We start from the raw sequence: 15,575 nt of genomic DNA on the forward strand, positions 1-15,575 counted from the left end.
GGTAGAGATAAATAAGGTTTCTGTGACCACCACACCTTACTTTCTAGTGGAGGAGAGATGGATAATAAACATATTAAGTACATAAGATCATTCTAGAGACTGATAAAGGCCATGATGAAGATAAAATAGCGTAATATGAGAGAAAATGGTAGGGGGAGGTACTGTTACTAGGGTGGACAGGGAAGGTGGCTCTGAGGAGGGGACATCTGAGTCAAGACCTGAATGGTCAGGCAGCCACTCCAAGAGGGAGAGGTAGGTACATAGGCTTGCGATGGGGAGAAGCTGGGTGTGTCTGAGGGACAGTGGAAGGCCAGTGCTACTGAGGAACAGTGAGTAAACAGAGATGACGTTGCAGAACTCTAGGCTATGTAGGGCCTTGTAGGCTCTGGTAAGGAGTTTGGATTTCATTTTAGTTTCAGTGGAAAGACACTAAAGGGTTTTTTTTTTTTTTTTTGTAGAGACAGAGTCTCACTTTATGGCCCTCGGTAGAGTGCCGTGGCCTCACACAGCTCACAGCAACCTCCAGCTCCCGGGCTTAAGCGATTCTCTTGCCTCAGCCTCCCGAGTAGCTGGGACTACAGGCGCCCACCACAATGCCCGGCTATTTTTTGGTTGCAGTTTGGTCGGGGCCGGGTTTGAACCCGCCACCCTCGGTATATGGGGCCGGCGCCTTACCGACTGAGCCACAGGCGCCGCCCGACACTAAAGGGTTTTAAGTAAGAGACTGACATGATTTATATTTTAAAGAGATCATCCTATTATTTGGAGGATGGATTTAGGGAGGCAAGTGTGGAAATTGTGAGAATAGTTAGGAAACTATGGAAAGACAACATAGCCCAAAATGAACTAGAGTTACAGCAAAGGAAATGGCAAAAAGGGGATGGACTCAACAGTACTTTAAAGGTACAATTGACAGGGCTTATCAAAGGACTTGACGTGGAGTATAAGAAAGAAAGAAAGAGAATTCAGGTATGACTCTGAGATTTGGGGCCTGAAAAACTGAGATGATGACATCACATAGATTCAGGAAAGAGCAGGAGCTGAGGAAGTGAAGTTAAGTGGATGTCCATGATTCTTTTGAGGATTTTTGCCAAGAAGGGATGTAAAACATGAGGTGGCAGCAGGAGACAGACATGGGTCAAGGGAACTTTTGGTTTATTTTTTAGGATGGATGATATTAAGGCATGTTTTTATGTTGGTGGGAATGAGCCAGTGGGAAGAAGAAAACAAATAATGCAGGAGAGACAGGGATAAGAGGAAGAGCAAAGTCCTTGAGTAAGAGGAAACAGGAGTCAGAGCCCAGGGCAGGGGCTGGTTGTGGGGACGGCCTCCATTGTCAGAGGAAGGAAGGCTGCATACAGGGCCACAGATGCAGGCAGGCTAGTGGAAGTGAAGGTGGGAAGATGAGGTAGTTCTCTTCTGATTGCAATCTGCTTTCTCTGTGAAATGTGAGGTGAGATTGTCAGCTTGGGAGTTAAGGGGCTCGAGATTTAAGGATTTATGTCTTGGTCCAGCATAAGAAAGTGATTTTGCCACGAAGTGTAGTGGGGTGGTTTGCAGGGGTGAGTGTTTGAGACTCAATGTGAAGTAATTTGGTTGTGTGATTTTTCTCTAGCAATATTTAGCTCTTCAGATACAGACATGAAGTAAAGAGGAAGCTGGGTTTAACTAGGGTTAGCATTTGTCAAGCAAGTACAAAGAAGGGAAACAGAAGCAAGGAAGTACTTATAACACTGGATCATGGAATCTAAAAGAAGACAGGAAGGAAGGATGGAAGAAAAGTTGGAAGAATGAATAGAGATGCTCAAAATAGCACTGGGAATGGCCCTGCTATCTCCCTCCAACCTTGCTCCAGTAATCCTTCTAGTCCAGGCACCTCATCCTGATTCCTTCCTTCTCTCTACCATCCAATCTTCTTGATTCTACTCCTAAATGTTTCAGCATCAGTCCCCTTCTCTCCTTTCCCACTGAAACTCCCTTAGTTTAGGCCTCACCTAGACAGTTACAATAGTTTTCAAGTTATATATTTTCCCTTTAAGGATGTGTCTTCTAATCTTTTCCCCTATTTTTTAAATCTTTCTCTTTCAAGATAACATATAAAAAGTACAAGTACATAAAGATACAACTCAATTTTCACAAGGTGGACTGACCCACACAACCAGTAGCTTGATAAAGTATTACAGCCCCCCAAAAGCCCCCAGTGCCCTCTCCTAGTCACTATCCACCCTGTGATGTTAAACATCACCCTGACTTCTTACTCGATCAAACAGTTTTGTCTATTTTGAACTTTAAGTGCAAGCATACAGTAGTCTTCTCTGTCTGGCTTTTGACATGAATGTTAAGTTTGTATTCAGTAGAGAGCAAGAGTTCATTCATTCCCATTGGTGTATATTATTCCATTGTGTGAACATTCTACAGTTTATTCAGTCAGCTACTGATAACATTTTGAAAATGTCTGAACCACCTTTCTCACTAAACATAAAGCCTATCATGTTCCTTCTCAAAATCTTAATGATATCCCATTGGAGGACAGAGTACAATTTCCTTTGCATAGTCTGTATTACACAGACCTTCATTATCAGCTCCTGTTTTCCATTCCCGCCTCTGACCCTTCCAGCCATACCCTCCAGTTCTTCTGAACTAACTGCAATGTACTGAATAAAGTATGCTGCTTTATACTCCATGCCTTTGAACATGCTGCTCCCTCCCTCTCCCTCCCCCACCCAGTACACATACAATTAGTCTTCAGTCCTTTAAAACTCAATGTGAACATCACCTCCTATCTACACCGTGCTTCCCCTGCCCTCACCAAGATTTAAAAGTGTGAGCCCACAGCATGTTCTATAGATCTCCATTAATACACCAGATAACAATTCTTTGTTAAAATGTCTGGTTTCTTCACTGAACTATGAGTTCCTTAAGGGCAAAGACCATGTCCGAGTCATCCTTATTTCCCTGGTGCTGAGGGCAGGACTTGTGACAGGAGTGTTTGATAAATGAAGGAGCAGACTTGCTCAGTGGTTAAATACGACTCTGGAGCTGGAAGAGTCCTTGACATCTGCTACCCCAACTTCTCAATTTCACTAAGGAAGAGAAAGGATCTGTCTAAAAGAGAAAGAATTTGTTGGTAGCAGAACCAGAACTTCTGACCCTTGTCAAGTGTGTGTACCTTTTCTCTGCAATGCTATCAAGAATCAGAATGTGAAGCTTCAACAGAGGACAGCTGGAGGCAAAGCTGATTCCTCAACACCTGGCAGTGTAGCCAGATGGACAGAGAAGTGGAGCCAGAAATCAACCTCTAAGGTTTGAGTTCTGACAAGCTAACAGGCTGCCAAAGGGAGCAGCACATCAGTACTCGCAGACTCTTCAGGTGGGAAAGGTGCAGAATTTAAGGACTCACTTGATGATGGCTGGTTAACACTAACAACTGAGTGGTGGACCTGGAGAGAGGGGCAAGGAGGATTTAAGTAGGAAGGAAGCAGGCTGAGGGAGGCCTTGGTGTATTAGGTTCATAAAGCTCAAGAGTTATTGAGGTGATGAGCACTGATGGCTAGGGAGAAAGTGGCACTGTGACTTCAGTAAGGTAGCTACAAGAGGTGGCTAATTTTTCATATGTGAAGCTTTAAAAAGCCAGACACATTAGAACATTAACAGTGAGGGGGCCAGGAAGCAAGGATACCAACAGAAAACTTCACAGTAGTTTTGGAGAGTACATGCACAAATAGACTAAAATAGCAAAGGAGACAGAAACAGAAAAGACAATAGTGCTGGCCTTCAGTCTACCTTGGTTTAGTAAATAGGACTGGACCCAAATCCCAGGGAGACTTTAGAAGGAAGGAAGGACGAAATTTAGGGAATGACTGGTAGAAACAATTCTACTTGCCTGAGAAACTGTAATGCAAACTGAGCAGCAGAACTGCCAGAGTAAAGGCAAGAAGGTGGGAACGCAGTGTAGCTGAATATTAGGGCAGTAGCTGGGCAAAGAAGGCAGGTGAGGCCAGACGAGCAACTCTAAAACCAGCTAAAATATATTAGTATGAGTTAAAAAACAAACAGGTGAGCATTGAGTATTTTTGAAATAACAATAAAAATAGATACTATACATAGACGACCTATTTTGTAGAATCTGTATATGTCCTAATCCCTAGAAAACATTAGAAGGTAGGTGGAATTACCCCCATTTCCAGATAACGAAAAGGAACCTCAGAGTGGTCAGTAAGTTGCCCAGGATCACACAGCTACTAAGTGGCAGGGCTGGTACTGAGATGGTAACTTCAATGTTCACGCTCTTCCCTTGCAGCCTCTTTTAATTGGGTTTTCTCCTTTAAACTGTGCACAAAAAATTTATTTAACCAATGATTTTATTTGTTAAATAAATTTATCGATTCAATTGTCCCAAAGGTGTATATTAAGGTATACTATTATAGGTGGCTGAGACAGAAGTTAATTACTTAGAGTATCAGGGCTCAAATATCTGGAGGAACCATGATGACAGCTATGTTTTAGGAAGATGGATCGGCCAGTGCAGCCACATCCCTGAGGACCTGACTGCTAAAGCACCTAAACAGCCCTGGAAAAACTGGGCTGAGTTAGCCCCAGGAACCTGAGGCAGGGGGCTCCAACCACCTTCTGGATTACTCCTCAGTCATCCTGCCTCTCCTTCCCTCTCTCTCCCCAACCTTTCCTTGTACTTGCAGTTAAGTGCTGAAACACAGCCTTCCTGCCCATAAACCATCAATACAGGTAAAAGCAGCGTCTCCAAAGATGAAAAACACAGGGGTCTGTGCATTTATTTATCTGTGGAGGCTGGGAGTAGAAAATTGGCACTAGTTAACTCAAAACCCTTTGGGAGAATTCTGGAAATTCCTGTTACCCTTCCTGATAAGGCTTAAGCACTCCCTTCTCTGGGAAGCTTTTTGTAAATGACTCCACCTCCCTGCTCCCCACGGAGAAAGAGGCACTTCTGTATCCCAGAGCCCCTTGTCCAGCCCCCTGCCAGAGCACCTACCACACCATCATGGCCTGTTTCTATGTCTGTTCTTCGGAAAGTCTGAGAGTTCCTCAGGGTCAGACACAGTTTACCTGATCTGTCTCAGAGACGGTAAGTGGCTTGCCCAGAGATGCAGAACAGGGCTCATATTCAAACCCAGGTTTGTCTGACTCCAAAGCTTGTGTTCTTTTCACTTTGTTATGGAGCCTCTTGAAGATGAAGAAGTGACTTTAAGCAGCCTGTGCTAAGCACCAGTCTGACACTGTTTAAGTCCAGCAAGTACCAAAGTATACTGGACAACAAAGGAAAGCTTCCTGAGAAAGGAAGGACCCGAAAAGTCTCAGGATTCCAATGAGAAGAGAAGGAACACGATGGTATTTTAGGCAGGGCAGGAATGTTATAGGCAGAGACAGAATTAAGAGGCCTGTAGGTAGCAGAATAGTTTCCATATTGGCGAAGGAATGGGATTATAGCTGCCAGGTTAAGAGGTGCTTTCTTTTTCTTCCTTTCAAGACAGTCTCATCTGTTGCCCAGGCTAGAGTGTTGTGGCAATCAGCCCAGCTCACAGCAACCTCAAACTCCGGGGTTTGAGCGATTCTCCTGCCTCAGCCTCCTGAGTAACTAGGACTATAAGCATCCACCATAATGCTTCACTAATTTTTCTATTTTAAGAGACAGGGTCTCTTGTTCAGGCTGGTTTCAAACTTCTGAGCTCAAGTGATTCTCCCGCCTTGGACCCCACAGTCCTAAGATCACAGGTATGAGCATCTTTTTTTGAGATAGGATTTTTTGCTCTGTTGCCCAGGATGAGTATAGTGGTATCATCAGAACTCACTGTCCCCTCAAAATCCTAGGCTCAAGCGGTCCTTCTGGCTCAGCCTCTTGAGTAGCTGGGACTACAGGTGCATACAATGCTTGGCTAATGTTTCAATTTTTTGTAGAGATGGGGCCTCACTATAGTGCTCAGGCTGGTCTCAAACTCCTTGCCTCAAGCCATCTTCCCATCTCGACTTCCCAAGTGCTAGGACAGATGTGAGCCACCTTGCCCAGATAAGAATTTGATTTCTTGATATGCCATAACAATTACTTATCACAGAACACCTATCATATATCTGTCAGGGGCTTAGATAGACATTACCACTAATTTCCACGCTATGCCATGAAGTAGGTTGTTATTTCACACATAAGAAAACTGAGGCTTAGAGATTTGAGGTAACACGTCCGAGGCAACACAACCAGTAGATGGGGAAGCTGGACTCAGACCCAAGGTGGCCTGACTCTGAAGCCTGAGGTGTCCTTTCTATTACCCCATGCTGCCTCCTCATGGGCCAGAGCTGTTCACATTAACAGCCTGGCACTATTGCCTGACCCTCCTTTCAGCTCAAACAAGGACTTCTGGTCAGAGTAAGAACAACTGTCCCTTCTGGTTCTAATATTTTAAGACCAGGGGACCCTAAGTCCCTGTGTACTAAGCAATTTGAAGGAAAAGGGTCTGGAGTAGACCTTGGGAGCACAGGCTGGCCTCTATATCTAGGCCTGCCTTAGATCTCACAGAGAGCCCCTCCTTCTACATTGCTGAGGCAAAGCTGGTGGCTAGTGCAGGCTAAGAAAGCTGGATGGGCAGGAAGGTGCTCCTGCCTTCCCTGAAACCCTCTGGAGAAGGTAGTCGAGGTCAAAAGACTTTGGAAATGTTACTGGCGACAGCCTCTAGGATGAGAGAGCATGATCCTGCCTCTCGGTTGGCTGGTCACATACAGAGGCAGACGAAAGGAGGTCAAGGGTGGAGGGAGGTCAGAAGTTGGCAGGCCTGCAGGCCTTGAGTGACGGGGACTTGTTCAGGTCTGGGAGGGGGACATAAATGGGTTAATGGTTTTGGCCCTTGAGGCTGAGAGGCTAGTGCAAGGGGTGTAAATGGATGTTGGTTAAAAAGGCAGGTGGGAGAAATGTAAAGGTGGGGGCAGAGGGCATCTGTTCCAAGTCAACAGGCAGGAACTATACCCCTGGACCAGCTCAAAAGGCCAGGCTTGGCCTGGGGGGGTAAGGGTGGAGGGAACTTCATAAAAGGCCCTGCTCTTCAATTCAAAGGTGTTCGATCTACAAGCCAAGGGGAAGGGGATCCTCATGGAGTGAATTCTCTGTTTGGGGGGTGGGGGGAAGCATGGAATGTAAACTACTGGACAATGGCTGGGAGTATGGATTTTAAGGCACTGCAGAGAGAAACCCTATGATGAATGCTCCAATGCTTAGCTATAAATGTCTCATGGGAGACTTTCCAAAGGACTAAGAAGCATTCTGCTTGTGGACATTTTCTAAGTCTCTGTTTCTGAGAATAGCAAGTTGTTGCTCCAAAGGCATCAGTCATCCTAGGCATTGTCAGTACATCCACAGCGTAGTCCTGCCCTTCAGAGTACGTGCCCCAGACCAAGGCATGTTCTGGCTACTTTGAGGCAGGTCCCTTGTTGGCTGGGGGGTATGAGCCAGGCCAGAGTTTTAAGCCGGCCTGGCTATGGCTGACAGAAGGTGGCAGTACTAGGGTCTCTCCAGGACAATCAAATTATAAGGGCTAGAAGATGATCTGGAGATGTTGGGCCTGGGGAGGCAAAGCCTCTGGGACTGAAGGAACTTTTTCTTTTTGTAGAGTTGGGGGTCTCACTATGTTGCCTAAGTGGGTTTTGAACTCAAGTGATCTCCCTGCCTCAGCCTCCCAAATGCTGGGATTAGAGGTGTGAGACACTGTGCCTGGCCTAAAAGAGTTTTCTTCAAAGACTCGTTTTTGAAAAAGTGAAGCACAGGCCCCTGTACAAATGTTACTGGCAACAGCCTCTGGGATGTTCACAGGACCCATTGGAAAGCAAACAGCAGTTGGCAAAAGTTACAGAGAAGATCACTAATCATGAAAAAGATGCTTAACCAATCAGAGGTGAAGTAAAATGGAATAAACTCCCTGGGGAAGAAGCAGGGTTCCTTCTGTCTCTGACAAAATCCAATGAAATGTCAGCAAGCCAGCTGTTGGAGAGGTTTCTGCTGGTAGGGAGTTAGGCAATCAGAGTGGACCAGAGGACCTCTAAGGACCTTTCCAGTTCTCAGGTTCTGTGAAGAATGACCTCTAACATGGGGGATCCTGGGATCCAGCCCCAAGAGAGGGTCACTGAAATTCAAGAAGTAGCAGAGAGGGCATAAACAGGCAGACATGAGCCATGTCCTCACTCAGGCGCCTCTGCTTCACATATCCTGCAAGATGCTTCCCTCCTCCCCAAAGAGAGGCTGCAGTGGGATAAGGGCAAGTGGGAAAGAAAGTGATTGCTTAGGAGGTGTTTGGCAGGTATCTCTCTATCAGACCTGGAGAGAACCCCCCCTGGCTTGAGTCTGGAAAGGGTACATAATGTCCTTCTGGTTATCTCTAAAGGGAGGGTATTCATCATTCAACACGTTTATTTAGTGCTTACTATGTGCCAAGTAATATGATAAGTGCAGGGGGCACAAGTAAGCCATGGTTCTTGCCTTCAGGAAGCTCAGAATCAAGTTAGGCTACTGAACAAATAAAAATGATTTCAGATTGTGACAAGTGCAATGATGGAAAAGAATAGTGTGCCATGACCCACAATAATGGATGCAGCCTGAGACTAGGATGGAGGTGGGACCAAGGAGGATACCTTTTCAACCTGGGTTGGTAGAGATTTGAAGAGCTTCTCCCTTTTCTACTAACCCTGCTTTGGAGGTCACAGGGGAGAAGCAAGAACACTTTTGGGGAGAGCAATCAAGAAAACTCTCATAGCATATACAGACAGGCCAGATAGCATGATGCATCACACATACACAGGCAAAGAATGCATACCAGCCACAGAAGGGCAAACCACATGTGCACTTTGCACTCTCAAAGTACAGCTACTCTCAAGGCACTTCTAAGCTCTGGGAGGGTAAGAGGACTCTGGTAAAGCATGGTATAGAGGCTGCCAAGTATCTCTCCCCTTGCCAACCCTATCCCAGCCTTCATCTACCCATGCTCTCACCTCCATCAAGCAGCTCCTTGACAGTGCGGTAGTCGTCAGCAAGGACAGCGTAGTGCAGGGCTGTGCAGCCCTTGAAGCTGGCACGGTTGTTCAGCCGGTTGTTGAAGTCATCCTCTCGGGTAACCAGGACTGGGGGAGGGCAACGAGACAAACCTTTCCATTAGCAACAAATGCATGAGCCACCGATCTCACTTGCTTTCTCTCAGCATTTTAATTTACTTACTTGCCTACTTACTAAATATAAAATGGCACCTACTATATACCTGGCCATCTATGTTAGGTAAGAGGGAAAAGAGGCCAGTTAGTCCCACAAATGTTTACTGACATTTGTTATATGTTAGGATTCATCTTAGGGACCACAAATACATCAGATATGATCCTTGACCTAATCTGACAAGGGAAGTAGACAAGAAACAGATGTTTATAGAATTGTTTGCGATACATGCAACAAATGATATAGAATGGATGATATAGAAAACCAGAGGACAGCTTAGCTCAACTTGGGCATGAAGAAAGGATCCCAGGAGACAGGAATCTTCAAGGATGAAGAAAGCAGGTTGGGTAGGACAGGGCGAAAATGGAGCAGGAGAAGGGGAGGACACCTGGCGGAAGGAGGGGGACATGAGGTGGGATCTCACCTAAGGTGTGCTTTGCAAGGGTGTATAACATGCCTCCTATACAAATGGAACTTTACCCTGGAAGTGAGAACGATGTAACCCCAAAACTGTACCCTCATATTTAATTCGAAAAAATAAAAATTTTATTAAGAAAAAAAGAGTGAGGCAGGAGACAGTGGCTATTCTTAGCAGATTAACATACCTGTCTGCTCTGAAATAATTTTAACTAGAATTTTTTTCTTTTTTTGTAAAAGAGGTTCAGGAGATATTAAAATTTCTTCAAATTTATAAAAGCAATTAAAATTCTGAAACCATAGACAAGTAAAAAAAAGGAATCAATATCTCAGCAACTTGAGAAACTATATTTAATATTTTGGTATATATCTTTCTAGATTTCAAATATACATATATGTATATATTCTCTACAAAACTGAAATATACTGTAAATGCAATTTTATAATCTTCTTTTTTACCCCTAATAAATACCTATAAACATTTTTGAAAAGGTAAGAAGAAAAAGCATTTCATGTGGTTAAAGAACCAACCCCTAGGCCCCAAACAGGCTTACTCTAGGGCTAATGTTCGTGATTCTCCCACTCTGCTTTGATATAAAATAATCTAAAACCAGTTTACCACTTTTATAAGACTCTCTGGGTTGGGTGACCACAAATACCCCTGTTCACCCAGGATATCCTGGACAGTCCCAGTTTGGATAATAAATTGGAAGGTTATCCCACCTCTGGGTCCCTTCCTTAGGAAGACCCCACAGAGCAATCTCTAATCTGCTCAGGTATTGAGTTTCTTTTGTCTCATGTGGAAGTTATCTGGGTAACTGTCTCATGTGCCCTCTTAAGCTGAGTATGTGAGGGATGGAATTTGTGCTCTGCTGACCTGTACCCCTTTTCCTCCCTTAGTCTATGGCATAGGGTCTGCAAAGAATGGGGTCCTCTAACCTCTCACTGGATAAAGGAAAGAGGTGACCTTGCCCAGGTAGTCAAAAGCATCAGACAATTCCTAAACCATTTTTTTCAAGTGGTGTTGGAATGGAGTCTATGCATATCCCCCCCATAATACTGAACATCCTACTTGAAATTTTGAAACCCATAAGACTGTCGTGTCTCACCTAATATTGACAGATTTTATTTACTGACTCTGTGCCTGGTATGGTCATTTCCCATAATCAATCTTTTTTTTGAGACAGAGTCTAACTGTATCACCCTTGGTAGAGTGCCGTGGAGTCACAGCACACAGCAACCTCAAACTCTTGGGCTCAAGTGATTCTCCCACCTCAGCCTCCCAAGTAGCTGGGACTACAGGCACCCACCACAATGCCCGGCTATTTTTTTATTTATTTATTTTTTATTATTTTTGGCCAGAGCTGGGTTTGAACCCGCCACCTCCGGCATATGGGACCGGCGCCCTACTCCTTGAGCCACAGGCGCTGCCCAATGCCTGACTATTTTTTTGTTGCAGTTGTTTTAGCTGGCCCGGGCAGGCCTCGAACCCGCCACCCTTGGTGTATGTGGCTGGTGTTGTAACCACTGTGCTACAGGCACCGAGCCCACAAACCAATCTTTTTAGTTCTCATAACTATCTTACATAGTAAGAATTATTATTCCCATTTCAAAGATGGAGAAACTAAAGGTCAGAGGTCACACAACTAAAAAGTGGTTGAAGATTAGAAACCAGGTCTAATCCGAGTTCCACTCTTCTTTTCCATTGTATCATGCCATCACCCTCATTTTGCAAATGAGAAAATCAGAGTCCAGAGAAAGGAGTAGAGTCCAGATGTTCTAGTCTCAGCCTTGGCTCTTACTCCCTCTTCTTTTCTTTCTCAGGTGAAGGGGCAAGCACACTTTTTATGGAACTTGCCCTTAATAGAAAATAGCCTGAAGTTTGGAGCTATCACCCGGATAAGCTCATATGAGGGTGGAAGCATTTCAATGCTTAGTCAAAATGAAGCTAGTGTGTTGCTGGAAAACAGACTATACTCTCCTGTGGTTACAGAATCAATGGTCCATCAGCTCTTCTACTCCAGAAAGGGGCTCTTCAGACTGAGGATCCCCCACCATCCTTCACTCTCCCTGCAAAAGTGTTATCTGCCCTTTCCTGGAGCAGAACAGGAAGTAAGAGGGTCTCTGAACAGCTAACATATGAGTCCCATGTGTAATGGCATCTATACTTTCCCCAAAAGAGGGCCCTTTAGAACCTCAATCAGAGATTACTACCTCTTAGTCAGTCTTATCAAATCATGCCAGGTGATCTTGTTTCTAGCCCACTGCAGATTAGGAGAAGGAAATAAGAAGGCCAGGGAGGATGCTTTAGAATCAAGCAGATTGATTACAATCAAGCACTGGCCAGGCAGGGAGGGAAAAGAAGAGGACAATGAAAAGCTGAAAAAGGAATTCAGAGCACAGCACCTCAGAACCCCCTTAGGGCATCACTGAACTGCCACATAGGACATTAACTGCTGGATATAATGATGAACCTGAGGAAAAGCGATAGTTGGCTTAAGAAAGCAAGAAGGGTATAATCCATTTTACAAAGAAAAGCCATCATTCATTCAACAAACAACATTTAATGAGCACCAATGCATGGTGGTATCTGCTGGAGATACAGTAATAAATAAGACACAGCTCTGACTTTCAGAAGCTAAGTCTAATGCAAGAATCAGACCACTGAGCAGATGAATTATAATACAGCTTTTCACAGTGCAATGACAGAGCGATACACAGGGTGTTTACCATAAAAAGCAGATGAATTCAAGGAACATAGGTGGGGATTTTTGGTTCAAATGTCCCCAGAGTGGCAGCATCATAGCCCAGCCAATAATGCTCTCACCAACACCTTCCGAACGCTCTGTCTTGCTTCCGAGCTTTTATAAATACTATTACACTGCCTGGAACATCTTCCTCTTTTCCCACATTTTCAGTTGGCTAACTCCAATACATATCTGATTAGAAGTTACTTCCTCTAGGGATTCCTCCTAAGTTTGAGGTTATAGGCAGTCTCTCAAAGAGATATGTTCTCAAAGAGAGAAGTTCTGTAGTTCTGTCCTTAAAATGAATTTGTATATAAGTTGGAACAGGTGCATTTACCTATTACCTGTAATAGCCTCCATTTGTAAGTGGAAGTTGTACGTCAGTCGGATGCTTGTAACTTGGGGACTTACTGTACCGGCCTCTGTTCGTAAGTGTGAGTCACAATGTCAGTTGTATGTTTGTAACTTGCGGATATACTGTATGTGTAATGGCTTCTGCTTGTTAAGTGTGAGTTGAATGCAAGTCGGATGTTTGTAACTCAGAGGGTGCTCTCATTGCTCCAGAGAGCTCCCCTAACACCTTAGGCATCTGCCATTTACAGTATTTACTACATTCTATTGCGATCACCTGCTTACTTGGCTGTCTCCTCACTAGCCCAAAAGCCCAGTGAGGACAGAAGCGTGACTATCTCCTCCACAGTTATATCCCCATGGCCCAGCACAGGGTCTGGCCATAAATACTTGACAGATTCTTGTTGAATCAACAAATAAACACTCCATACATGAACAAGGCCCTGATATTATTTTTGGTTTTGGACTAAAAACAATAATGGTAACAACAATGCCAGTCAACAAGTATTTAGTGGAGGTAGTTGAGTGTGACAAGTATTTAGTGGAGGTAGTTCAGTGTGACTGTTAAATATGAGTTCTGGAGCCAGACCACTTGTGTTTAAATCCCAGTTCTGAATTTACTGTGTAATCTTGGGCAGTTCACCCAACCTCTGTGTGCCAAACTCTTTTATCTGTAAATGGCCATAATAACTATAACCCCTTCACAGGATGCTGTAAGGGTTAAATGAGACACTATGAACAAAGGGGGATGGTGCAGCACCTGCTGGCACATAGTACCCCTCAATAAATGTTAGTTATTATCCTTTCATCTTGTGCCTCCCAAAGTGTACCTTCTCTGTAAAAAAAAGTTTCATTTTGGGAATCCTGCATACACTTTTCCTCTCAGAAATGGACAGTGAGTTAAGAACCATCACTTGGTGTCACTCATCAGTTTCTTGCTTGACAGCCTAACTCTTGCTTGTTAAAATTCTGCAGTATTGGAGTTCTACAGAACTCTCTTCAGAAGACAGTAGTGCATCACAATTTGTAAAGTTACTTATTTCTTCCACAATAACTCTGTGAGGTAAGGTAAAAGTTTATTCGTAAGAATATCAAAGGTCAGAAGGATGACACAACTAGATAGAGCTGGGACCAGTCAAGTTCAGCCAGGCCCATTTTATGCTCTTAGCACTAAACTCTTTCCCCACATCACCCAGCATTAGGAGCCTTGTCCCAGAAACTCTTTCTAAAGCCCTGGCTCATTAGATCTCTTCTCTATCCACAAAAAGTTGCTGAAGGTGTTAAGGAGGTGGGAGGAGTGGTAGGGGGTGAGGTATAGCACACTCATGTGAGCACACACTTACTGCCTGCCCCCAACCGCTGAGAAAGAGTAAGCAGAGCCACAGAAATGAAAGTGATTCATCTAAGATTGTCTCACCAGCTGGCCACCAAGGTGGTCTTCTGAGGCCCTGTGTTCACAGCTGGTCCTCAGCCAGTGAACCGTTCCCTTCTCAACAAAGACATCTGCCAGCTTGTCTCCAGCACAGGGTAAGACGCCCTCCCAGTCAGCCATTCCTGTCCCTTCAGGGGGTGCTCTGGCCCTCCGACTACAGGAGAGTGATGAAACACCACTCTGACAATCCTTCTGCTTCCCCCCCGGCCTTCTGATGTTGAAAAATCTATTCCTAGGTGCTGTGGCCAGGGTCAATCTGGGAGCTTGTGGCAGGTATGTGCCCAGATGTATACTCTGTAGGTCTCCCTGGTCTCACCAGGGCCAAGGAGTCAGAAGAGGTAGAAAGTAGTCCCTGGCCACTCTCCAAACTGCTCAAACTGCAAAAACTAATACAAAAACAAGACACTGCCTCCCACAAAGAGAAACAGTTATTTAAGGTAACTGTACTATACAATCCTGAATCTAAGTTCTGCTAGTTACTAAGTTCTTGTGTCTATAAAATGTGTATGATAAGCAGTACTCTGAGGAATACTGAATGTTTAATTATTATGAGAATCAAATCTGATAACAGATTTTTAAAAACATCAATGTAAACATTTATAAATGCTGCTTTGTCCCTTGGGTTAGGCACCAGGAACACAGAGATGACCTAGATGTGAGTCCCTCTCTCTCAGGCTCTGTTGGTCACTCCCAGGAGCCAGTGCCACCCAATGTTATGTAGTGTCTAGCAGTGTCCTGGCCGTCAACGATGTGGGCATAACTCCATGAGACTGGCCCTGTATAACTAATAAGATAAACACAATAATAACCCCTTACATGTATTCAGTATTTTACAGTTTAGAGGGCACTTCAAGGTGGTTATTTCCTCACTTCCATGACAACCGGTGAAGGGCAGAGGGGTCAAGTATTATTATCTCTTTTGAATAGATGAGGAAACAGAGGCTTAAAGGGTTGGGTGGCTTGCCCAACTTACACTGCTAGTCTTTGGTAGACTAGGACTAGACAGACCTCATGCTTCCCTGGCTCCAAGGCTTCTGCTCTATCTTCCATTTCACACAATTTCTGCCAGTGCCCATATGCTCAAGTCTCACATAACTCAGAGTCAGCTGCTCTGACCTGAAGCTCAGGGACTAAGCTAATTTCTCATCAGAGTCTCTAGGAAGATGCCTTTGGGCTCTCACCCTCTACACAAATTAAGACCCTGCTGAGGCACCACCACCTGCGGACGTCAGACCACTGCTCAAGACCTCCATCTACACTGTATATGTGTGAAGGAGCTGTCTAAAACCCACCAAAAGGTCTCACATTTCCCGACTTGGACGAGTTACTTTATCTCATTGTTTTTATCCTTTCTACCACCATTCAAACCAGAAAAAGTGTGGAGAGCTTTAGCACATAGTGTATTTCAAGTAAC

General features: G+C 44.5%; 1 protein-coding gene across 6 annotated transcripts in view; it reads right to left on the reverse strand.

The window, feature by feature from the left end:
- CLPB (ClpB family mitochondrial disaggregase) overlaps positions 1–15,575 on the reverse strand; it is a 180,899-nt gene that overhangs the window by 72,450 nt on the left and 92,874 nt on the right. For 5 of the 6 annotated variants that reach the window (XM_053562987.1, XM_053562990.1, XM_053562988.1 and 2 more), the window contains one exon: positions 9,001–9,129. The exons of the other annotated variant lie outside the window; for it this stretch is intronic. In XM_053562987.1, the coding sequence (XP_053418962.1) occupies positions 9,001–9,129 (129 nt within the window). The remainder of the gene's footprint in view (positions 1–9,000; positions 9,130–15,575) is intronic. 6 annotated transcript variants of the gene reach the window in all.

The sequence above is a fragment of the Nycticebus coucang genome, chromosome 14 (genome assembly GCF_027406575.1).
Source record: "Nycticebus coucang isolate mNycCou1 chromosome 14, mNycCou1.pri, whole genome shotgun sequence".
Classification (NCBI taxonomy): domain Eukaryota; kingdom Metazoa; phylum Chordata; class Mammalia; order Primates; family Lorisidae; genus Nycticebus; species Nycticebus coucang.